The 24381-nt window shown below is 44.0% G+C and overlaps 2 protein-coding genes and 1 non-coding gene across 9 annotated transcripts in view; 2 read left to right on the top strand and 1 right to left on the bottom strand.

Moving 5' to 3' along the window:
• The window catches only part of ATP9B (ATPase phospholipid transporting 9B (putative)), a 227399-nt gene that overhangs the window by 136202 nt on the left and 66816 nt on the right, over positions 1-24381 (bottom strand). For all 7 annotated transcript variants that reach the window (XM_036874381.1, XM_036874378.1, XM_036874376.1 and 4 more), the window contains one exon: positions 15575-15669. In XM_036874381.1, coding sequence (XP_036730276.1) covers positions 15575-15669 — 95 coding nt within the window. The remainder of the gene's footprint in view (positions 1-15574; positions 15670-24381) is intronic.
• On the top strand, positions 8584-9576 carry LOC118906776 (geminin-like). The gene is given in 2 exon segments (XM_036874384.1): positions 8584-9163; positions 9165-9576. Coding segments are annotated over 2 exon segments (627 nt in total). The 5' UTR covers positions 8584-8699; the 3' UTR covers positions 9328-9576.
• TRNAE-CUC lies at positions 13697-13769 on the top strand. The gene has a single exon. It is a non-coding gene; the product is annotated as a tRNA-Glu (tRNA).

Raw genomic sequence — 24381 nt, 5'->3', positions numbered from 1 at the left:
TAATAATGAAACAAAATGACTTGGAAATTTTCCACTTACCAATTAATACTTCTCCTATCTTATTTACCAAAAGTGATGGTTTTCTTATGTTTTGTTGCCAACGCTACGGATGAGGATGGAAGAGAACTCAAAGGAACAGTTTTTAAGGCCAACAGAGGTGTGCGGACCCTCCCGACTCCAATGGACAACTGCTGCCCCCTGGCAGGTTGTGTCCGAAGCAGCCGGCGACGCTTATAAGACACACGGCACCGGGGCTGCCCCACGGGCCGTGCACTGCCCGCAAGCCTGCCCCACCTCCCGAGACTCACGCCTAACGCTGCGGTCTGATTACTAAGAGCGCTGTCCCAGCAAGGGGGTGACCTGTCCTGGGCCACGCCCAAGATTAACGCTCCGGATGGAAGGGGTGGGGGCTGTGGAGAGCCATCTGAAAAAGTCTGAGGATTCAGCGTTCCTCTTGACCAAATCCTGAACATGGTGTGTCTTCCTGGTTAAGTTATAGGAAAATATTTTCCTGCAAAAAATACTCTGTGTTTCTTGCCTAAAACCCTTGCAGCTGAAAGGCCTGGGGAGGAGGGGATGCCTGAAGAGACAGAGTTAGGACTGCCGCCTGGTGCGCGAGGATCCTGTGGTGATAGAAGGAGCAAAGCCCTGACCCTGGGGAGCAGCAGAGAGGAGGACAAGGTCACCCGAGCCTCCCACAAGCGCCCGCAGGCTCCCCTCCCGCTGAGGAAACCCGCACTGCCCTGCGAGCTTCTGCCAGCGGCTGGCGCCTGAAATCCGAAGGGGCCGCTGGGCACACCTGACAGCTCGGGCTCCTCGCTGACGGTGCGCGGGCACTGCTTCAACCCTCCCAGAGGGCTCACCGACACCAAGAGTGCGGGCTGGTCTCACCCCGCTGGGCTGGGTCTAAGGATAACAGTGCTGTGTATACTTTTGCTGCAAATACGCCCCGGCCAAGCGAGCGGGCTGTGCAGAAAGTTTAACACAGCAGGCCCGAGAAAGCCCCGCTTGCAAGGCTGGCCCTTGGCTGGGGTCTGGGAATGTGGATCCCAGGAGAGCTGCCACCCTTCCCAGATAAGAGAGTGTGCCTAAACCACTTATTCAAGCAACATGGCTCATGCCGAACACCCGCCTTCCTTCTTGTGGGGGGGCGGGGGATATGGGGGGTGCGTCTGGCATGCGGTACGTGCCAGGCAGAGGGTGCCTCCAGGCCCAGCCCCCAGTAGAGGCCCTGTGAGTCTCTAATGAGCTTCCCTGGTAGAAACTACTTCCCACGTGTCCCCACATTATGCTGGGGACTTCAGCGTGTCCTGTGTGAGTCCCCTCGGAGGGGAGTCTGGAAGCTCCTGCCTGCTTTCCTGCAATGTCGCCCTGTGCCTGCTCTCTGCGCTGACTGCGCTGAGTCCTTCACTGTAACCACTCACGGCCACGAGGAGGACAACACGCTGAGCCCTGGGCGTCCTCCGAGAGAATCATCAAAACTGGGGGGGTCTGGAGGATCCCCCACCATAGACAGACAGTTTGCCATTTTTATAGGTTTCGTTTCTGTTTCCTGTTTTGTTTTGGTTTTGCCTCATGGCTGCTAACACTTAGAAAACACAGACTTCCAGACATGAAGAACAAAGGTCAGACCACAGACGCTGAAGCGCGAGAGGAACGGGAGGCCTCCGGGGGCCGCAGTGCTGTGTGCGCTCTGGCGCTGAGCCCGAGCCGCTCGTGCAGGCGGGTTTCAGGCAGTCCGGCTCCGCCAGAAGAAAGGAAGAAAGACCTCCGCGGCTCCCCACAGAAGGGAAGATGGAGCTGGGAGTCTGACTTCAGTCAGTTAACCACCAGTCAAAACAAAACCAAACAGAAACCCCAATGCTCTGCAGAAGAACATCATAGAATCCAGAGTCTCTACAATGCATCAGTAATGTTGAAGATACAACCAAAATGTCCAGACACAGGAGGAAATGAGAACACAGGATCCACATTCAAGTAGAATCCAATCAAAGAAGACATTCTGAGATGACCAGACATCAGAATTAAGAGATGAGAATTTCAAAGCAGTTACTAGAACATCTCAAATTTTTAAAGGAAAACATTCTCCTAAACAATAAACAAATAGGAAACCACAGCAGAGAAAAAGAAAACACGTATACAAAAAAAGAACCAACTGGAAATTCTAGAATTGAAAAAAATACATCTGAAATAAGTTCATTAGATGGTTTAACAGCAGACTGGAGAACAGAGTCTGTGAACTTGAAGACAGGTCAAGAGATGATGAATCTGAAGAACACAGAGGAGAGAGATCTTGAAAATGAGTATGGCCGCAGTGTCCCTGAGAGAACAGCAGGAGTTTGTTTGCAGTTGGGTTCCTGGAAGCAGCACACAGAGAGAATGAGGAAGAAAAGGTATTTGAAGAAACAATGACTGAAAATATGCCAAACTGGCTGACAGCCATAAATGTGCAGATTCAGGAAGCCCAGCAAACCCCTAGACAGATGAGTAAAATTTAAAACAATCGAAGTCACAGCTAAATAAGAGACCAAAGATAGAGAAAAATCTCAAAAATACCTAGAGAAAAATGACACATTACATGCAGGCAAAAACTAGCAAAATAACACTGATTTCTCATCCCAAATAATGAAAGCAGAACACAATGGAACAAAATATTTAAAGTGCTGTGGGGAGAAAAAACTGGTCGACCCTGAATTCAATATTCAGCAAAAATATCCTTCACAAAAACAGGTGAAACTAAGATACTTTTGGATAAATGAAAATGAGAATTCACTGCTAGCAGACATACACTACAAGAAATGCTAACAGAAGTTCTTTAGGTTGAAGGGAAATGATATCCAGTAGAAACTCAGATCTTTAGGAAGGAATGGTAAGGAACAAACATGGTTAATATCAAAAGAAAAACAAAAATCCTGTCTTTTCACTTTATTTCTTTAAGATACAGATAAAACAGAACGGTTTAAGATATATGTAGATACACTGCATATTAAAAAAGTATATAAATGCATACAAACATACATGCACACAAAAAATGTGCAATGTGCTTTAGCATCAAAAATGAGTGGGGTAAATGGATCCATTCAATTACAAGGTTCTTAATTAAATGTGAAGTGATACAACGTTAAGTTTTCACGATACACTTTTAGTTAAATGCATATTGCCATCTCTAGCAACTAGTAAAAATATGCAAAGAGGTAGAATAGCTGAAAAGCCAATGAACAAAGCAAGACAGATTTCTAAATATATTCAAGTAACCTAAAACTGAGGAAGGGACACCTGAGACACTAGAGTTGGCTAAAGGCCTGAAGGCTAAGAGAGAGGGGCCGGCAGAGGGAGAGGCTAGGAGAAGGCAAGGCAGGGAGTAATCGGCAGACGGAGGTCTCGAGAAAGCAGGGTGAGGCGAAGGCGGCGGAAGACTTCCCTTCAGACAGGAGAGGGGACAGCGCTTCGCTGTACCAGCAGGTAGCGGGGTGAGGTGCCGGGAGGGTGGGAAATGGAGGGGATTTCTATTTGATATAATGCTTTTTCTCCGCAAGGTAAGATCATCTGATGAGAGAAAGGTGGGCGGATCAGAAATTACAGGAGAGTGGAAAGGTCGGAAAGCACTGCTATCGAAAAGAGGAACCCCAGCTGACCACACGCACACAAAGGATGACAGGCTGGCAGTGACAGGGGTTCCCCTGTCTTGTCTGTGGTGACGGTTTCACTGGTGTAGCGAAGCGCACAGTGTAATTCTGGGCAGTTTCTTGTCTGCCAGTTTTACCTCGGGGCAGTTAACAACACGCAGAGAGGAGGACCGAGCCAGATGCGGAACCGCCACTCTGCTTCCCCCGTTGAGCCACGCTGCTGCCCTGAGGCTCGACGGACCTCCGCCACCACGTGCCTGGCCGAGAGGTCTTACTCTCCTCTTGATCTTTTCTCACAGCCTCTGTCTGCACTGTAACGTCCTCTCAGGTTCCTCACAGCGACCTCGAGATCTGTGCTTGTGCTCTCTGCCCCTGCCGCTCCGCGTTCACAGAGGCTCGGGGTTCGGCTGACACAGGTCCTGCCTTCCCGGCCACCCACTGACTCTCGGGAGGGGGCAGCTGGCTGTGGGCCCCTCCCCGTGAGAGCTCCTCTGCCAGGGGAGCCCTGCCTGATGGGCTGTCTGGAAAGCTCCATCCCTTCAAGAAAACATCTTTCCACAGAGAACAGGCAACACTCTACAACTGATACAGCTTCTCTCCTTCCTAGAAGACATACGGACGATTTGGCAGTTTACATTCCATTTATTTCCTACTCTAACGTAGGTGAGGGACATACACATTTTCATGTTGCTTCAAGCTCCTGGAAGAACAAGTGGGAAATAACTGATTCTAATAAAAATGGTAATCGTCGTGACAACAGACCTAAACGGAGCACCCCGCTCAGAGGGCAGTAAAACCCTCCAGGAGAACCAACGGAGAAGCCTCAGCGCGCAGCACCCAGTGAGAAGTGCAGGAAGAAATCGGAGAAACTCGACGGAAAACAAATGAAGAAACGGTGACAGAGACCACTCTCCACCACTCTTCCCATCGCCTTTTGAAGACGGACTTCCAACCCTGAGCGGGCGCGTGGCTCCCCTCAGCACTGTCACAGCCAGCCCTCCCCACGCCGCTCACCTGGAGGGAGGAGGAGGAGGACGAGGCCGCTGCCCCGTCCCCGGGCCCTCCGCTCCCGCTGGCCAGGCTGCAGGGACACCGGGACGCGGCTGAAGGCCACTGACTGCGGACGACAGAGCTGCGCTCCCACCTGGGACCACCCACCTCCGGGCTGTTAGGTGAGGGAGAAGAGACGTCTCCCTGGATCTGGGATGTATCACGCTAGATCTCAGAGCAGAAAGGGACTTAACACATGGAAAGCAGTGCTTCCAAAGCCTTAGGAAGGTTTGAGCTCATGACTGAACCTCCAAACATCACTCCCAGAATGACCCTCCGCAGAACACACCACGGCCACTACTGAGTTCCAGACGCAGCAGGGGAGCCGTGACTCCAGGCTGCAAGGGAGGCCACTGCCTACACAGCAACTGCCACATAGACCCCCGAGGCTGAGGACAGCACCTGCCGGCTGAGAACGCCAGTGGGGCAGCGGGACAGCTCACTCCCGTCCTGCCGGGGGCGTTCTCTGAGAGCTCGCTGAACTTGGGGAGGCTCGTTCACATGCCTTCGGGTGGGCCTGCAAAATACGTGCCGGTTAGTTTTCCCGGTTCTGAAGAACAGAGACGCTGCACTGGATGAAGGGTGAACACGCCAGCTCAGCACAGTGGGTCTGCTACTGCAGCTTAGATTATATGTTAACTAATAAAAATGTATTTTCAAGTAATTAAGCCAGGCTAGTTTACACAAGAAGAAATGCACTGCGTAATAATTTTAGACTTGTGAAAAGACGGCCAACTGACTCCTGGGACGAGGCAAGCTGGAGGATCACTCATCATTTAAGTCCTGCACCGTCACAGTCATTTTCAAAAAATGAAGTTCTCCTATAACAGACTACCTTTTGATACATGGAAATAAAGGACCGCCTAGCAACAACCCCCATATTTCCACATGCACATGAACATTTACAGGAATGCATTTCATCTAGTACATTAGACAACAAATGACTGAATAATGGCACAATAATGAGAATGTCATTCGAAGCTTTTCATGATAATTTAAAACTCATTCTGAAGTTTTCAATAATGTAGGAAAGCCTCTGCTATTAGGTCAAGGGCAACATTTGTTCGCATTACTTAAAGGTCATTAAAATACATCCTTAATCATAACATGTGGTTCATTACCAATACAATTGCCTTTCGTTCAATAAAACTAATTAAATGTAAATGGTATTGTTTACTGCTATATGGATCTTTTGAAATGAATCAGCGAGTCATGATTTATTGAAAATTACTGTGCCCTCATTGTCGTTAATAAATCTGCCTGAACACAAGAGCAGAAACACATTCCCACGCGTCTCCACGTCCGCGGCAGCCAGAAGCTGGACCTGCAGCGCCGCTCCGACTAAATTTCAATTCTCTGATCACATTAGGTGCTCTGGACACGACAGAATTAGAGAGCTTATTCTGGCTGGCGCCCTCAGTTCTTTAAAAAGAGCTCTAAGGACGGCAGGTTTATTCATTCTTGGTGTCACTATGGACACAATGCTCCACTGATGATGCGACAAACAGTGAATGTCACCAAACACTCCCCAGGCCCATCACATTAGAGACAGAAAAGTCAAAATGAGTGACAGTTATGGACAGCGTAAGCTATTTGATGAAAAACCAAATTGCCTTGCCTATGTCCATAATGAAATTAGAGCTTTCTTTCCTATGAAAAAAAGTCTATACCTAATATGTCAAATTATATGAAGCTACAAATTTAAATTGATGGATGGGGCTTCCCTGGTGGCACAGTGGTTAAGAATTCGCCTGCCAATGCAGGGGTTTGAGCCCTGGTCCGGGAAGATCCCACATGCCGCGGAGCAACTAAGCCCGTGTGCTACAACTACTGAGCCTGCGCTCTAGAGCCCTCAAGCCACAACTACAGAGCCCACGTGCCACAACTACTGAACCCTGTGCACCTAGAGCCCGTGCTCCGCAACAAGAGAAGCCACCGCAATGAGAAGACCACGCACCACGACAAAGAGTAGCCCCCGCTCGCTGCAACTAGAGAAAGCCCACGTGCAGCAACGAAGACCCAAGGCAGCCAAAAATAAATAAATTTTATAAGTAAATAAATAAATAGATGGATGAATCACAAATTCAGCTAAATTTCCTTTTTTCTAAAATATATTTCCTTTTGGTTTTATGATGATATCAAAACTTAAAACGTTTTCATTTTCCAGTTACTTCATCCAAATGCTTAACACACTCTCTATCAAAGTGTATCAACCATAAAATTTTAAAAGTAGCACTGTATGAATTGCATACTCTAACTTGCTAAGTATTTTGCAATTTATACATATCTGTCACTAATAAAAATGAGGAAAACATCCTTATAATATTGAATATGATAAAATGTACCTCCTGTGATCACAGCAAAGGGAATATTCAAAAATACAGATAACATCATAGAGGAATTTTAAATACTTTCTTAAGATATCGTTTACAAGCAATAAATTATGCATGTTTAAAGTGTACACTTTTCTGCATTTGAATACAAGCACACACCGAAGACACCACCACGACCAAGGGGTGGACGTTTCTAGCAGTCCTCTGCACGCCCCTCCCCGACACTTAGCCTCTGTCACAGCTGACCCACTCTCCTGGAATCCAGGTAATGCCATCACATACCACATACTCGTTGTTTGGCTTTTCTTTCAGAAAAATCCTAATATGGTATCCTAACAATGCACTTCTTTTCTAACACTGTCAGCGAATTAAATCTGCTACGAAGGATTATTCTGTGCAACTGCTTCCCAGGGTGCCCTGGAGCACCTGTGACTGCTGGAAGTGAGGTGCAGAGGGACAGACTCCGAGGTGCGGCCTCCAAGCCTGATGGCAAACAGAAGCCTTCCGGTCACTTGGGGTCCGTGACCTTTCCTACCCCTTCAGTCCTGGAGAGACGACTTGAGGACGTATGCTAGAAAAACAAGAACGCACACACAGGAGGAAACAGGCGGCTGAGAAACAGCAGCGGGAGACCAGCGATGGGCTCAAAGCACATCAGAAAGTCAACAGGCTTCACGAGTGTCTCAGGATAAAAACCAGCCATTTCAGCAAGTAGCATGAGAACTGAAAGCTGGTGTCCTCAGTGACAAGGCGACGGCACAGCTTTAGCTCACCCCGCGCAGAAAGGAAGAGCAAACAGAAAACACGGGGAGTCTGAGGGAGGCTGGCAGAGCAGAGGGGGGGGGGGGCCTGTGCAGAGAAGACGCCGGCCCAGCTGCAGGCTGAAATAAAAGCAACTCACTTGACCTCACTCATGAAACCATCTTTCAGCCGCACGGATTTAGTGACGTGACTGAACTTTCTTCTCTATGGGTCTGTGTGCAGGGGATATTTTAATACTTACAAGACCGTAAGTGCTAAGGACCAGCCTCTCACTTTTAGGCTGCCCGCTGACAAACTCTGACAGCGGTTAAGAGGCTAAGTGAACACTGGTGGGAGAGCAGCCTCCTGGCACAACACAAAATCCACAAACAAAAAGGAAAACGTATAAATATTTACCTAAACAAAAGTTAAAACACTTATATGGCAAAAGGTATTTTAAAGCGAAAAGTCAGGAAACAGGCTGGGGGAATAGGTCTGGAACACGCACTCCCTCGGCAAAGGTTTGGAGAACTCTGCACACTCATACACCGAGGGCGAGAGTTTAAAACTGGAACCTCCCAGGGCAATTTTAAAATTGTGCTAAAACAGTGAGCTATGCAGCAAACGGCACTGCTGCGACCAGCCAGCAGGTTGTTTTACGTTTGATTTCCTACGCAGAACTCGACTCCAAACAAATGCTAGCTGGACTGCAGAGTTCACGTGTAAAGCGGGAGTGATTTTAAAGTAACCATTTAGCTCCGTCTCGTGTCAGGCGATCACGTGGCCGTCTAGGGCCGAAGGGCGCAGTTCTAGTCTTTTACAGCTGAGCGCGGAAACCTTCCTGCGGCTGCGGGGACGAACGCGTATTGCCTGTGGACCCCACGCGAGGCGCCGCAGCCACAACTACGTGCGTTCGCTACGAGGATTGCCCGCTTCCATCCAGTGTATAATGAATCACAGTATGAAGCAGAAACAAGGAATCCAAGAGAATGTAAAGAGTAGTCCTGTTCCAAGAAGAACTCTGAAGATGATTCAGCCTTCTATGGCTGGATCGCTAGTCGGAAGAGAAAATGAGTTGGTTAAAAGCCTGTCCAAACGGAAACATTGGAATGACCAGTTAATATCTAAGACTTCCAGCTCTGGAGTTGTTACTGACCCAGAACATAGTGAAAATAAAAATCTTGGAGGCGTCACCCAAGAAGCATTTGATCTTATGATTACAGAAAATCCATCCTCTCAATATTGGAAAGAAGTGGCGGAAAAACGGAGGAAGGCTCTCTATGAAGCACTTAAGGAAAATGAGAAACTTCATAAAGAAATTGAACAAAAGGACAATGAAATTGCCCGCCTGAAGAAGGGGAATAAGGAATTGGCAGAAGTAGCAGAACATGTACAGTATATGGCGGAGATAATAGAGACTGAATCAAGAACCTCTGGATAACTTTGAATCACCGGATAGTCAGGAATTTGATTCTGAAGAGGAAACTGGTGAGGATTCTGAAGTAGAAGACTCAGAAATTGGTACATGTGCTGAAGAAGTTGTCTCTTCCTCTACAGATGCAAAACCGTGTGTGTGAAATTCAGTAATATTGACTCTTGAGAAATATACTGCCAACGTTCACCTCCACTGTAGTTCTTTGTAGCAGAGCAAATAACTTTATAATGAAAACTTGGACTCAGACTTCCTTGTTTGTATCCTGGGGCCCTATTATTGTATTAAAATACAAATACTATGTATTTTTAATCTACGGTGTTTTGTGTAAATAGCATTTTCTCAGTTGTCAGACATGACTTGTGTATATGATAAATAAACTTCATTCTGTTGAGCTTTGTGTATATCTTGAAGAATGAAGTATAAGGAGTCTGGGTAGAAAATTTGTCTATTTCTGTGCTTTTGTTTTGTTTCCTTTCTAATCTGCTAGCTTGGAGGAAACAAGGGGAAAATGAATTCTCCCTCTTTAGACTGAGATAGCTGAGGTCTTACCTCGTAAACCTGGTTGCACCTCAAGCTCACTGGAGGGAATGTTGATGATTTCTAGACCCCACGCCCAGGTAATCTAACCCAGTAGGAGTGTGAGCATCTAGAGGCAAAGGCTCCCCAAGTGAATCTGAGAAGCCAAGTAAAGGCTGGTATGATCATACTCTTCTTGGAAGCTTAAAATGTTGGGGTGGTGTTGGTAGTCCTCTAGAGAAGCAAAGTGGGGAGCAGATGAAGAGATGCATGAATAGCTAAGGGTTCTGAAACTTTCTATTTGCACATTTCACATACTGGTATAGACAAAGTATGTATATTGAAGGAATATGAAGTAAGAGTAGGGTGAAATTAAGGATTTCTCATATGGACTGTTCTGAAGGAAGAAAAGGACAAAATAAAGGGAAATTGTTGGCAAAGCATACAGCATTGGGATTAAGTTCTGTGGAAAGCATACAAGAAGCTTTGTATAAATTGGCAATAAAGAGCAGTGTCAAGCTTTAAAGGATTACTTTAGGCAAGTTATTCTTATAGAACTTTAATTTTCTTATCTCTGATATTAAGTCCACCTCTGTTTTTGTGAGAATTAAAACCTTTCCTAGAGTGCCTGAACTAAATGCTTAAATAAATGGAAACTATTATTAATCTATAAAAAAATAAAAAAATAAAATAAAAAAAATAAAAAATAAAAAAATAAAGTAACCATTTAAAACATAGTCATGGAGTGGAAATGGTCTAAGCATAAAACCAAAAGCGGTAACTATTTTTTTTAAAGTATTTTTATTGAAATATACTTGACATATAACATTGTGTAAATTTAAGGTGTACAAGTCAGTTTGATGCATTTATGTATTGTAATATGATCGTCACCATAGTAATAATTAGCACTTCTATCACATTACGTAAGTAACTATTTTAAAGACTATTTTAAAATTACTGTTAGGTCACCTTATATAAGGATGCTAAACTTTTATATGGACAACAGAAACTATAAATGAAAATATTTAGAAGAGGTTAAAACAAATGAATGAAAGATGATTAGCAAACTATATATAAAGACCTCTTTAAAAACATATAACAGGAAAATGGACAGACAACATGAACAGAAACTTATAAAATAAAAATATGAGAAGTACACTTTCTTAGATAAGAAATCTCCGACCTCACAAAAAGATTAAATGCAAATTTAAAGAGGATGCCATTTTCTCAGTCATCAGATTGGAGACGGCTGACAGGTCAACTGACTTTAGTTAACCTACAGGAGATGTACAAGTCACTGTAGTCTTCTAGAGAGCATTCTGGCAAAAGAATCAAAATCCTTAAAATATGCCTATTTGTTGATCTCTATTACTATTTATAAAACATCAAAAGTAGTAACTTTCATAATCACCAATATCAGGCTGGTTACCGAAGTTATAATTTGTCAAATACCATGCGGCTAATAGAGTACTTACAGAGATACACATTTTCTAACATAGAAAGATAACACCCAAACATACTTTTGAATAAACACCCTCACAGGAAAAGAAGTACATACAGCTTCACCCAAGTGTGCAGGTGTGTGTATGGCGAGGGGAGGGCCAGGGAAAGGCACCGTCAGGAGGACCTGTGCCTGAACGTGAACGGCAGCCACTGCAAAGCAGGAAAATTAGAGCGCTTCTCATCTTCTTTATCATTTATATATTATTTTCAATGCACATATTACTATTATAATCAGGAACTCTCTTTTTTTGAAAGAATGAGTGCTGAGGAGCGGGATGGTTAACCCGAAATGTGAAAGAAGCTGTGAGGTAAGAGGACAGTGGCGTGAAGTGCCCTCCAGGGCAGAGGTAACATGGCCCAGGGAGCGCCGCATCCTCCCAGCACGTACGTCCCTAAAATAAGCAAATCCTCCAGTAACAAAGACCCACTGCTTTGGTCTTTTTAAAAATTTTATGCTCAATGGACCACCTTTTAATTTTAATTTGAAGTATCATGTAGCTCAGTTAGTGCACAAGACACATATTTCTCACTGAGAATTAATCAAGGGCTTCCACAAGCTGTGCCACTGTAACTGGTGTGAGAGTGGAGTGCCCTCCCACTACAAACACTGTAAAATGAACAAAACACATGAGACAGCCGTTTTCAGACACAGGACACGGTGCTTCTGGCAGAATCGCAAGACCGTGACCCTTGGGAGAAGAGAACACAGATGTGAGCCCCAGGTGAGGCCGGCTTCCTGCATAAGGGGAGGTTCCGTATTGCGGGGCTGGGGGAAGCCGAGCAGAGGAAGGCAGCCTTTCTGCTAAGGGACAGAGCGGAGCCCAGGGAAGCGGGAAGAGAACGAAGAGGAAAGGAGTGGCAGTGCCCTGCAGTGCTCCCTGAGTGTGCCCACAGCTACGCGGCGCTCCCTGAGTGTGCCCCACAGCTACGCGGCGCTCCCTGAGTGTGCCCCACAGCTACGCGGCGCTCCCTGAGTGTGCCCCACAGCTACGCGGCGCTCCCTGAGTGTGCCCCACAGCTACGCGGCGCTCCCTGAGTGTGCCCACAGCTACGCGGCGCTCCCTGAGTGTGCCCACAGCTACGCGGCGCTCCCTGAGTGTGCCCCACAGCTACGCGGCGCTCCCTGAGTGTGCCCACAGCTACGCGGCGCTCCGAGTGTGCCCACAGCTACGCGGCGCTCCCTGAGTGTGCCCCACAGCTACGCGGCGCTCCCTGAGTGTGCCCACAGCTACGCGGCGCTCCCTGAGTGTGCCCCACAGCTACGCGGCGCTCCCTGAGTGTGCCCCACAGCTACGCGGCGCTCCCTGAGTGTGCCCACAGCTACGCGGCGCTCCCTGAGTGTGCCCCACAGCTACGCGGCGCTCCCTGAGTGTGCCCCACAGCTACGCGGCGCTCCCTGAGTGTGCCCACAGCTACGCGGCGCTCCCTGAGTGTGCCCCACAGCTACGCGGCGCTCCCAGAGTGTGCCCACAGCTACGCGGCGCTCCCTGAGTGTGCCCACAGCTACGCGGCGCTCCGAGTGTGCCCACAGCTACGCGGCGCTCCCTGAGTGTGCCCACAGCTACGCGGCGCTCCGAGTGTGCTCACAGCTATGCAGTGCTCCGAGTGTGCCCACAGCTATTTAGTGCTCCCTGAGTGTGCCCACAGCTATGCGGCGCTCCCTGAGTGTGCCCACAGGTACGCGGCACTCCCTGAGTGTGCCCACAGCTATGCAGTACTCCCTGAGTGTGCCCACAGCTATGCAGTACTCCCTGAGTGTGCCCACAGCTACGCAGCGCTCCCTGAGTGTGCCCACAGCTACCGCACGCCTGGTCGGGGTGAAGTGATGCCTGGTAGAGTGTGAGCAGAGAGCTCTCTCCGGACCAGCCTCAGGGATGACACAGAGCTGGGGAGACATGGAGTCTGACCAGCCAGAGTCAGAGGCACCTCGAAACAACCGAGGCTGTCCATGGTTATCCCACAAAGAGCAGGCGCTTGTGGTAGGACTAAATTAGCACTGTGATAAGGGGACTCTAGGCCCACCCCAACAAAGTTTAAGAACAAGTCTTGGAAAGATCGAGTTTATCCACAAGTTACTGAACTAAGAAAATCAAGATCAACAGGTTTCGAAGGAAGAAAAAAATATAGTATTTACAATATCCAGCATCCAACTAAAAATTACCAGCTGTGCAAGGAAGCAGGAAAGTGTGACCTGTAACAAGGAGAACATTTTTTTAAGAAGAAACATACCCCAAAATAACAGAGACAATGGCATTAACAGACGAAGAATAAGTGTTATAAACTGCTGAAAGATTTAAATGAAACTATGAACATATTAGGAAAGAAAAGTATTCAAACTATAACAAAAATGGGTGACCAGGTGGAACCTGGTTCCAGAGATTAAAAATACAATATTTTTTTGGAATAAAAAAATTCTCTGGGTGGTCTTAACAGAAGACTAGACACTGCACAAGATAAACTTAGTGAATTTAAAGACAGAGCAAAATGGGAATTCCCTGATGGTCCAGTGGTTAGGACTCCATGCTCTCACTGCTGAGGACCCAGGTTCAATCCCTGGTCAGGGAACTAAAATCCCCAAAGCTGTGAAGCTAAAAAAAAAAAAGACAGAGCAACAGAAACTGTCAAAATTGAGTCACAGAAAGAGAACCAGACTGAGAAGAGAGCAGCAGAAGCTCGACACCTGCAGGAACGCCAAGTCTAACACACTTGTCGTTCATGTCCCAGAGAGAGGGGTCTGGGCAGAAAGGAGGATGGAAAAGAGAAGAAAACCATGAACCCACAGATCCAAGAAACCCAACAAACTCTAAGCAAGGAATGAATTTCAACCTAGGCACTACCTAAAGTATAGGCAATGGAAAATACCTAAAGAAACAAAATATTGCCAAGTCTTATACATGTCAAACAGATTTAGTTTCCAAAAAGTGCAATATTTACAATAAGGAAGGTTCCTGCTATTGACAGTAATTAACTGTAAGCTATGTGCAGTAGCTATTCCTATCAAATCCAACCCATCTAAGGAAAGTGACCAAATCCAGAGGATTCAATTTCCCTTCCCTTAACCAACAACTGCTTGGGTCCAAGGTCATTCTTAAGACGCTTCCATCTTTCTTTACTCTCCAGTGAATATCAGCAAATCATGTAAGATAAAGCTTCTCTCATTCAGATAAATCATAACATATAACACAAAACAAACAACAAATGACCACAACCGTGATTTTGATTTAAAAAAGATGTATAGCAGTTTAGGAGATTCTGAGCACTCGTGAGAGGTCTGTTTCAGAGATCACTAAAAACACTGAAATCCGTAAGTACTGTGCCCTCTGGTCCCACCTCTTTCCTGTTACCCAGGCATCAAAGGCCAAGCAAGAAGTCCAGAGGTGTCTTTCCCCTTCTCACTCTGCCGAGACACACAGGGACACTTCAGTCCCCCTCCCCACCTTCAGTGGGCAAAGCCGAACTGGGCAGGCTGGTGTCCACGGCTGGGCCAAGCCCGCGGGCGTTCTACCGAAGCAGTATCTCAACAGCCTCCGGGGAGTCACTCAGTTACCAAACATGGACGTATCTAACCCCACCAAGAGCTCTCCATGTCAAAGGTTACTCAAATGAGGGGGGTTTTAAAAATAGAAACAGAAAGGAAAGAGAAAGAAAAGAAAGAAACCCTAAGAGTCAAGCCAAAAGGAACATTTAAAACTATACCTCCAAAAGGTTATGTGCTAAGACACCAGAGAAATGACGTGGGCATAATTTTCGATGAACTTAGTAACGAAGAAATTACTTTAAACCCTTGCCAACGCATTCGTTAAGATAGCTGGTATACACAGAACTGAGCTTACTGCGCATTCGTTACGATAGCTGGTACACACAGAACTGAGCTTACTGCGCATTCGTTAAGATAGCTGGTATACACAGAACTGAGCTTACTGCGCATTCGTTACGATAGCTGGTACACACAGAACTGAGCTTACTGCGCATTCGTTAAGATAGCTGGTACACACAGAACTGAGCTTACTGCGCATTCGTTAAGATAGCTGGTATACACAGAACTGAGCTTACTGAGCATTCGTTACGATAGCTGGTACACACAGAACTGAGCTTACTGCGCATTCGTTAAGATAGCTGGTATACACAGAACTGAGCTTACTGCGCATTCGTTAAGATAGCTGGTATACACAGAACTGAGCTTACTGCGCATTCGTTACGATAGCTGGTACACACAGAACTGAGCTTACTGCGCATTCGTTAAGATAGCTGGTATACACAGAACTGAGCTTACTGCGCATTCGTTAAGATAGCTGGTACACACAGAACTGAGCTTACTGCGCAGAAGTGGCCACTACGGTGAATGGTGGAGTGACGGCAGCGACACTCACCCCCAGAGCCGGCAGCCTCTGCGTGCAGCTCACCGCCACTCTCAGCTTCCAGTCAGTTTCACCGTCGAGCTGATCAGTCCGAATAAAACATGAACCTTGGGACAACAGAAGAAAAACTCCTGAGTTACAGGCACTTTAAAGCCACAAGTCACAGCACAGTGGGATACAGAAATTCCCATGAACAAGAATCCTTAAAAGTACTATTTATTTGACTCACAAAATGAGTCTGCTGAAAAGATAAGAGGTCATTAATTGTTTACTCATTTATCTCCTAGTTGGTGTTCTGGACTATTAAGGTTTACTAGTAATAAAGGTTTACTTTATTTTAGAAAGACTACATTGATCATTTCTACCTTTAGCTTATGTTTTGATAATAATACAATAGTAAGTAAATATACAAAAATACCCAAGAGTGTGTGATATAACTTTGCTAATAAAATATATGATGTACCACTATAAAACATATGCTCAATAATAAAAGCACAGCTAAAATGCTAAAGCCAGAAAAGAGTTACTGTGATACTCACAACCCCATCAAATTTTAAACATAAAAAATATTAAATTACAAAAATCCATTTACTCTTTGCCCATGCTGTCATACCATTTCTTATAACGTATCCTCATACACAACAGCAAAGCACAAAACACATACATACAGGGCAACTGTGCAACATTATTAATCATAACCAAAGGAGTGGGAACACAAAATCAGGGAATCAGCTGAATACAAGGGAGCACATGCATCAGTGAAAAAAAAAAAAGAAAAGAAAAGAAAGGAAGGAAGGAAAAGGAAACAGAAACAGAAAGGAAAAAGAAAAAGAGATGAGCAAGGCCTCCATTTCTACTGAGAAATCTCTCTAGGATATATACCATCTAATGAAAAAAGCCAGGTGCACAACACTGGGAACAAAGTAACACCAGCTACTGGAGAACAAAGTGGGGAAAGCGTGAGTGTGTGTGTCTGTGTGCGCGTGTGCAGGGAGGGACACTGCCCACAGGAAGGAAGGGGAAAGGGAAGGGACAGACTAGAAGCACACCTTTCGGAGTACATCCTATTTTACACTGTTCACTCTGAGATCACACATGATTCACATAATTAAAAAGCCAAGTCACATCAAACTTTAAAAAAGTGACCCCTAATAGATAAAAGGAATCAGATAAAACAAAGTAACAAATTAGTAGTTTAACCACATAATGAATTCAAGTGACTTTTGAGGTTTTTCAAAACTTTAACTGTAAAATAAAATAGTTACAGAAAGCCACACAGCATATGCACACCTTAGAAATTACTACAAGATAAATACCTTGTGCACAACTGTGAGACCGCTTAGGAGGTGCTGCATGTGCCCCGACCCCATTGCAGCCCCTTCCCTGGTTGTAAAGCAGCAGGCCTGTCAGTTGTACTTCCCTGTGCAGATGTACATCCTCAGCACCACTGCGGAGCCCACTCTGGGAATGTCTGTAAAGTCACTTTTCACTCCAGGCCCTCCCCACCCCTCCTTCCAGTCTGTCTGCTGAAAGGCTGGTTCTGCGTGTTGCTGACTGAACACGCAGGGTCCAGGCCACCCTGCTCCCCGCCTTCCCTCTGCGGGTCCTACGACGCTGGCTCCTGCACACAGAGCCCAGCTCAGACTCCACTGACCCTCAGCAATGCTGCCCTGCTTCCGTCCAGAGGTACCATGTCCTGCTCTGCTCTGATGCCAACAGACCTTCATGCTCAATGCCCACTAGAGGCACCCGTTACTGCACGAGAGGGTGCAGAAGGCAGCAGTCTATCCTTCTTCTTCACCTTTTACCTAGAAAAAAATGTAAAAGGAGAGGCTTCTGCTCTTTGGATCCGGTTGGCTCACCTGGTGGAAAAGTTCCTATAAGAAAGCACTGACTCATGTTGTTATTTACCCACATTTCAAGGCAATGAACTGGTGCCCTGCCATCCTCAGAAGGAGACCAATTAGCCATGTGTGCGCATGTGTGTGTGTGTGTGTGTGTGTTTGTGTGTGCTGAATGAGCTCCAGTACTTGAGGAGTTTCACTCCAATGCCATTACTATTATCATAGAGTCTCCAGCTGTCCCACCACTGGGGGACAATCTCCAGAGTTACCACATTATTAGAATGAAATGTCCAGTGTTCAAAAAAAAAAAACAAAAATAAAAACAAAAGCAGGAGAGTATGGCCAACTTAATGGAAAAAACTTAATCAACAGAGACTGTCCTCAAAAAAGACCTGACGGTAGTTCTACTAGACAAAGACTTTAAAGCAACTGTCTAAAAAGATGCTCAAAGAACTAAAGAAAGATGTGGAGAAAGTCAAGAAAACAATGTATGAACAAAATGGAGATATCGATAAAGAGAGAGAAAACCCAAAAAGAAATCAAAGAGAAATTCAAGGGCAATGGAAATTTCACTAGAGGGAGTCAAAGGCAGATTTGAGCAGGCATAGCAAAGAATTAGCAAACTTGAAGAGAGGACAATGGAAGTGATCCAACCTGAGGAACAGAAGGAAAAAGATGGGAAAAAAGTGAACAGAGACAAATGGACCCATAGGACACCGTCACGTGGACCAACATATGCACTGTGGGAGACCCAGAAGGACAAGACAGAGAAGAAGGAACAGAGAGAATATCTCAATAATGGCTGAAAACTTCCCAGGTTTGATGAAAGACATGAATATAAACTCCCAAGGACCCCAACAAAAATCCAAGCACAGACATACGTTCTTTTGTCGCACTTTGCAGACGTTATGTTTTTTTACAGATTGGAAGTGTGTGGCAACCCTGCATCAAGCAAGTCTATCAGGGCCATTTTTGCCAAGAGCATTTGTTCTATTTGCATCTCTTTGTCACATTTTGGTAATTCTTGTAATATTTCAAACTTTTTATTTTTGTTATATTTGTTACGATGATCTGTGATCATTGTTCTTTGATTTTACTATTGTAGTAAAATTGTTACTACAAAAACAAAAATTATTGTTTTTGTTTTGTATTTTTTAATTAAGGTCGTACTTTTTTTTAGACATAATGCTACTGCACACTTAATAGACTGAAGTATAGTGTAAACATAACTTTTACATGTACCAGGAAACCAAAAAATTTGTGTGACTCTCTTTATTGTGATATTCACTCTATTGCCATGGTCTGGAGCCAAACCTGCAATATCTCTGAAGTATGCCTGTAATATGAACTCAAACAGACCCACACCAAGACACATTATAATCAAACTTTCAAAAAGACAAAGAGAATCTTGAAAACTGCAAGAGAAAAGAGAATCATCATATACAAGGGATCCTCAGTAAGATAACCACCAGATTTCTCATCAGAAAGAGATGGCATTTCTATGGAAGCCAGAAGGCAGTGAACCAATCAACTCAAAGTGCTAAAAGAAAAAAAACTGTCAACCAAATACCTTAAATCCAGAAAAACTGCCCTTTGTGAGGGAGAAATCAAGACATTGTCAAGTAAACAAAAGCTGAGGAAGCTGACGACCACTAGACCTGCCTGCAAGGAGTGCTCAAGGCAGTCTGGTAGGTGAAATGAAAGGCCGGTAGACAGTAGCTTGAAGCTGTGTGGAGAAATAAAGATCTCAATAAAGGCTATTAATGCACGGCAATTATAAAAGCTAGTATTATTGTAAGAATGGTTTGAACTGTACTTTTTCTACACGACTTAAGAGATTAATAAATTTAGAGAAAAAAATTATTAGTCTAAAAGCCAGAATTACTGTAACTTTGGTTTGTAACTTCTAATCTTGTTTTCTACATAATTTAAGAGGTTAATGCATTTAAAATAATTATTAGTTTATGTCTGGGGAACACAGTGTATGAAGATGTAATTCTGTGACATCAACAAATGAAAGGAAGGGGATAGAACTATAAAGGAGCAGGGTTCCTATATGTTATTGAAGTTAAGTTGGTATCAATTCAAATTAGAGTTTTTTACCTTTAGGATATTAAATGTAATTCCCATGGCAACCACAAAAAATAGCTTTAGAATATACACAAGAGGGAATGAGAAAGGAATTTAAACATTTTACTATGAAATATCAACCAGAAAAGACAGTAATGTAGGAAATGAAGGACAAAAAAAAAAAAAAAAAAGAGCTATAAGGCGTATGGAAAACAAACTGCACAATGAAAGAAGTTGCTCCTTATCAGCAATTACTTTAAATGTAAATAGGTAAATATTATTCAGACTCTTATCAAAGACAGAGATTGGCAGAATGGACAAAGACATGATCCAACCACATGCTGTCTACAAGAGACTCACTTTAGATACAAAGATACAAAAAAGTTGGAAGGGAAAGGATGGAAAAAGATATTCAATGCAAAACAGTACAGCAGTTTCTAAAAAAGTTTTTTAAAGAATTACCATATGACCTAGCAATTCCACTTCTGGGTGTAGGCCCAAAAGAACTGAAAGCAAGGTCTGAAAGAGACATTTGTGCACTCATGTTCATAGCAGTATTATTCACAATAAATAAAACATGGAAGTAACCCAAGTGTCCACTGATAGATGAATAGATAAGGAAAATGTTGTATATACATACAATGAAGTATTATTCAGACTTAAAAAGGACAGAAATTTTACAATATGCTACAACATGGATGAACCTTTAGGACATTACACTCAGTGAAATAAGCCAGTCACAGAAAGACAAATACTGTATGAATCCAGTTACATGAGGGTCTTAAGAGTGTCCAATTCATAGACAGAAAGTAGAACGGTGGCACCAGGGCTGGGGGTTATCTGTATTTTATGTTACGTGTGTTTGAACACAGTAAAAAAGAAAAAAAATAAACTCATTTCAAAAGTAAAACCGTTCACCAACCTTGAAAAAAAATTACTATAATGCTACAGTAATCGAGACAGTGTGGTACTGATGAAAGAGGAGACAGATGAAGGGAACAGAATATAGAGAACCTTTAAATAGAACTCCATAAATATAGTCAAGTAATCTTTGACAAACTAGCAAAGGCAATACTATTGAGCAAAGATAGCCTTTTCAACAAATAGTGATGGAACAGACATCCACACACAAAAGAAATGAATCTAGTCACAGACCTACACCCTTCATAAAAAATTAACTCAAAATGGATCACAGACCTAAATGTAAAATGCAAAACTATAACAGTCCTAGAAGATAACCTAGGAGAAAACCTAGATGACCTTGGGTATGGCGGTGCCTTTTTAGATACAACACCAAAGACGTGATCCATTTAAAAAAACAACAACAACAACTGATAAATTGGACTTCATTAAAATTTAAAACTTCTGTTCTGCAAACATATCAGCAAGAGAATTAGAAAGCAAGGCACAGACTGGGAGAAAATATTTGCAAAAGACACATCTGATAAAGGGCTGTTATCCAAAATATAGAAAGAACTCTTAAAACTCAACAATAAGAGAACAATCCAGTTAAAACGTGGGCCAAACCAGAACAAAGAAGATACAGAGATGGCAAATAAGCATATGAAAATATACTCCACATCACATCATCAGGGAAATGTAAGGTAAAACAACGAGACACCACTCCACACCTACGAGAATGGCCAAACTCCAGAACACTGACAACACCAAGGCGTGCGGGGATGCGGAGCAACGGGAACTCTCCTCATGGCTGGTGGGGATGCAAAATGGTGCAGCCACTTTGGAAGACAGTTTGGTGGTTTCTTACAAAGCTAAACATAATCTTACTATACAATCCAGCAATCGCACTCCTTGCCATTTACCCAAAAGAGCTGGGGAACTCATGTCCACACAAAATCCTGCATGCAGATTTTATACGAGCTTTATTCATAATTGCCAAAACTTGGAAGCAACCAAATGTCCTTCAGTAGGTGAATGGATCAACTATGGTAAATCCAGACAATGGAGAATTATTCAGCAACACAATGAAATGAGCTATCAAGTCATGAAAAGATAAGAAGGAACGTCAAATGTTTATCACTAAGTGAAAGAAACCAATCTGAAAAGGCTGCATACTATGTGGTTCCAACTACATGACATTCTGGAAAAGAAAAAAACCATGGAGACACTAAAGAGACCTGTGGCTGCCCAGGATGGGAGTTGGGGGTAGAGGTAAATAGGCAGAGCACAGAAAACTTCTAGGACAGTGAAAATCCTCTGTATGATATATATAATGATGGATGGATGCCATTATACATTTGCCAAAACCCATAGAATGTACTACACCAAGAGTGAATTTTCATGTCAACTACGGAATGTGGGTGAGGACGATGTGTCAGTGTCAGTCCATCAACTGCAACAAATGCATCATCTGGTGGGGGATGCTGATGATGAGGGCAGCTACGCAGGTGTGAGGGCAGGGGGCGGACTGGAAATCTCGGTACCGCCTTCTCACTTTTTTTGTGAACTTAAAAAAATAAAGTGCAAAATAAAAAAAAATTTTTAGAAACATATTCAGATTAACACAGAAAATACACACCAAACGTATTATACAAACTGTTTTCTTTGCAGGAAAAGAACGCTGCAAATAACTGAAACTGCACTACAGAAATTCATATTTAAATTTATATTTGAACATCTGCAAAGATGGAGACCACTTTCCACTGCACTTTTCTCATGTCTGTACTTCCGAGCTCCCCTTCCCCCGTCTATCCATGTTTGCCCCATCCACCAATTCCATGTAGAATTAGACTGCTGACCGCGCAGCTCAGCGCCAGTGCCGCTCTGGTGAACGGCTGACCGCAAACGCGGTCCTGCAGTAGAGCTCACACTGCACGTCCTCTCCACGTCAGCAGCTAATTTCATCAGTAAGTTGTCTCATGGCCTCTTCCCTTCTATCCAGAGGAAGAGGCTGCCGTACGCCAAGTCAGCTTTCAGGAGCGATCACTACCGCAAAACAGAAGCATTAGACGGGTGGGCACTCCTCCAGGGTGAGGCCCTGGCCTTCGCCTGGCAGCTGCAGGGAGACGGAGCCCCTGACTTCTCGGCTACACTGGCCTAGAGTAGACGCTTCCTTCACATGGAGCTGGGGTAGGTCACGGCTAAAATTCCACAGAATCAATCTCTTCTTACCAAGAAAGATCTCTGAAGAATATTAAAACAATTACTTTCAAAAGATATACAACTGAATACTTAAGATTTATTTTAGGGATTTTCGTGGATGAAACAATCCTCTAGTGATTTTCAACCAGGGGCGATTTTGCCCCCAGGAAGCGTCTGGAGACTGTTGGTTTTCACAATAGGCGCCGCCAGGGGTGGGGGCTGGGAGGGTGCTCCTGGCACCCGGGGAGTCGAGGCCAAAAACACTGCTCAACAGCCTGCAGTGCAGAGACAAGCCACCACAACAGAGGAACACCAGGCCCCAAACGTCAACAGTACTGAAGGCAAGGCCCCCGGCTCCAGGCGCCTTAATTCAAAAATTAAAAGCTGGTGTAGCCGTGGGAAGAGCTGGCTTTGGGCTGAGTACTACCTAATAATCCACCCACTGATGCCGCTGTCCAGTTACTTCACCTTATTAAGGTTTTCATGTGCACAGGGGAAAAAATAAGACTTACTTTGGAGTGGTGGTGTAAAATTTAGAGGAAAATCTATTAAAATCTGCCAGCGAATGGTATACACCGGGAACTTATTAATTACTTAGCTAATGACTTCTCAAATTTGGGGAACTAGCTAAGGTAGCTACGTAAGAACACACCTTTACACAGCTTAGTCCAGTGCACCTTTTGCACAATGTTCTAAAACTAAAATGGGTCCGTGCAAATCCACATCCACCCCTAGAAGAAATGGACCCCCGCACATCTGTAAGCATTTGCTTGCTCTCTTACTCTGCGTAAATACCAAATACTTTTCTCTTGGAGCCAGTGCACTTTCAACTAATTACAGCCACCAGCAATTCAGTATCTGAAATGCGCCCCACTGATTCCTTAACCAAGTACATTTAATCCTTTTAACTACTGATGCCACAGGCATTAGTGTCGCCAATATGAATCTAGGAGATTCATACAGGTTAAGTCACTTCTGTAAGACATAATAAGATGGAGAGCTAAGAAAAGATTTTTCAATCACCTATTTTATCAACTGAACATATATGTATGAGACCTTCATCTGATTTCATGCACTTTGAAAAATATATCTAGTTATGTAAATAAATTTTGTTATGTATTATTTGTCAAAAGATTTATGATAAGGAGAATAATTGGTTTCAACTAAAAAGGAGTACAAGGAAATTTGCAGTACCCATTATTTTACACTTAAACCTTTTTCTCAAGATTGATTTTTTTTTCCTCTTAAATATATGCACGGTTATATATATATCTGTATGTGTGTGTTTTATAAAGTATAAAAGCAACTTAAAAGGGATTGGATTCTAGATTCCGTATGACACATACTTTGAGACATCAATGCCAACAGCTCTGCTCCAGGTTTGCTTTCTAACATAGAAAATAAGAAAAGGTGAGAATATCTACAGTCTCTTAAATTTCAAACACTTTGTGTTTCTAAAAGTGAAACTAATACCTTATCTAGATGCCTGTAAACTTATTAAACACTGGAAACAATATACTTGCCTTTCTTAAAAAGTAAAAGGATATGCCTCATGTTAAATAATTACACGTTATTTTTAAAATTTAGAGGAAACTGACATATTACTTATCTTCAAGTACAATTACATTACTAGGCTCACAGTAACTGATATGATTTAAAGAGAGAGACAGAAAGACAGAGAGAGGGAATGAACTGCAGCAAAATCAGAAGTATGGCCAACTTGACTTGTCTTACACGAAGTATATCTAGTAATTTTTTAACAGCAAGCACTAGCTACAACTGATGTCAGTTAAGGCTCGGTAA

Source organism: Balaenoptera musculus, chromosome 14 (assembly GCF_009873245.2).
Source record: "Balaenoptera musculus isolate JJ_BM4_2016_0621 chromosome 14, mBalMus1.pri.v3, whole genome shotgun sequence".
Classification (NCBI taxonomy): Eukaryota; Metazoa; Chordata; class Mammalia; order Artiodactyla; family Balaenopteridae; genus Balaenoptera; species Balaenoptera musculus.
The sequence above is the reverse complement of the archived record's forward strand: the minus strand, read 5'-3'. Positions and strand labels throughout refer to the sequence as shown.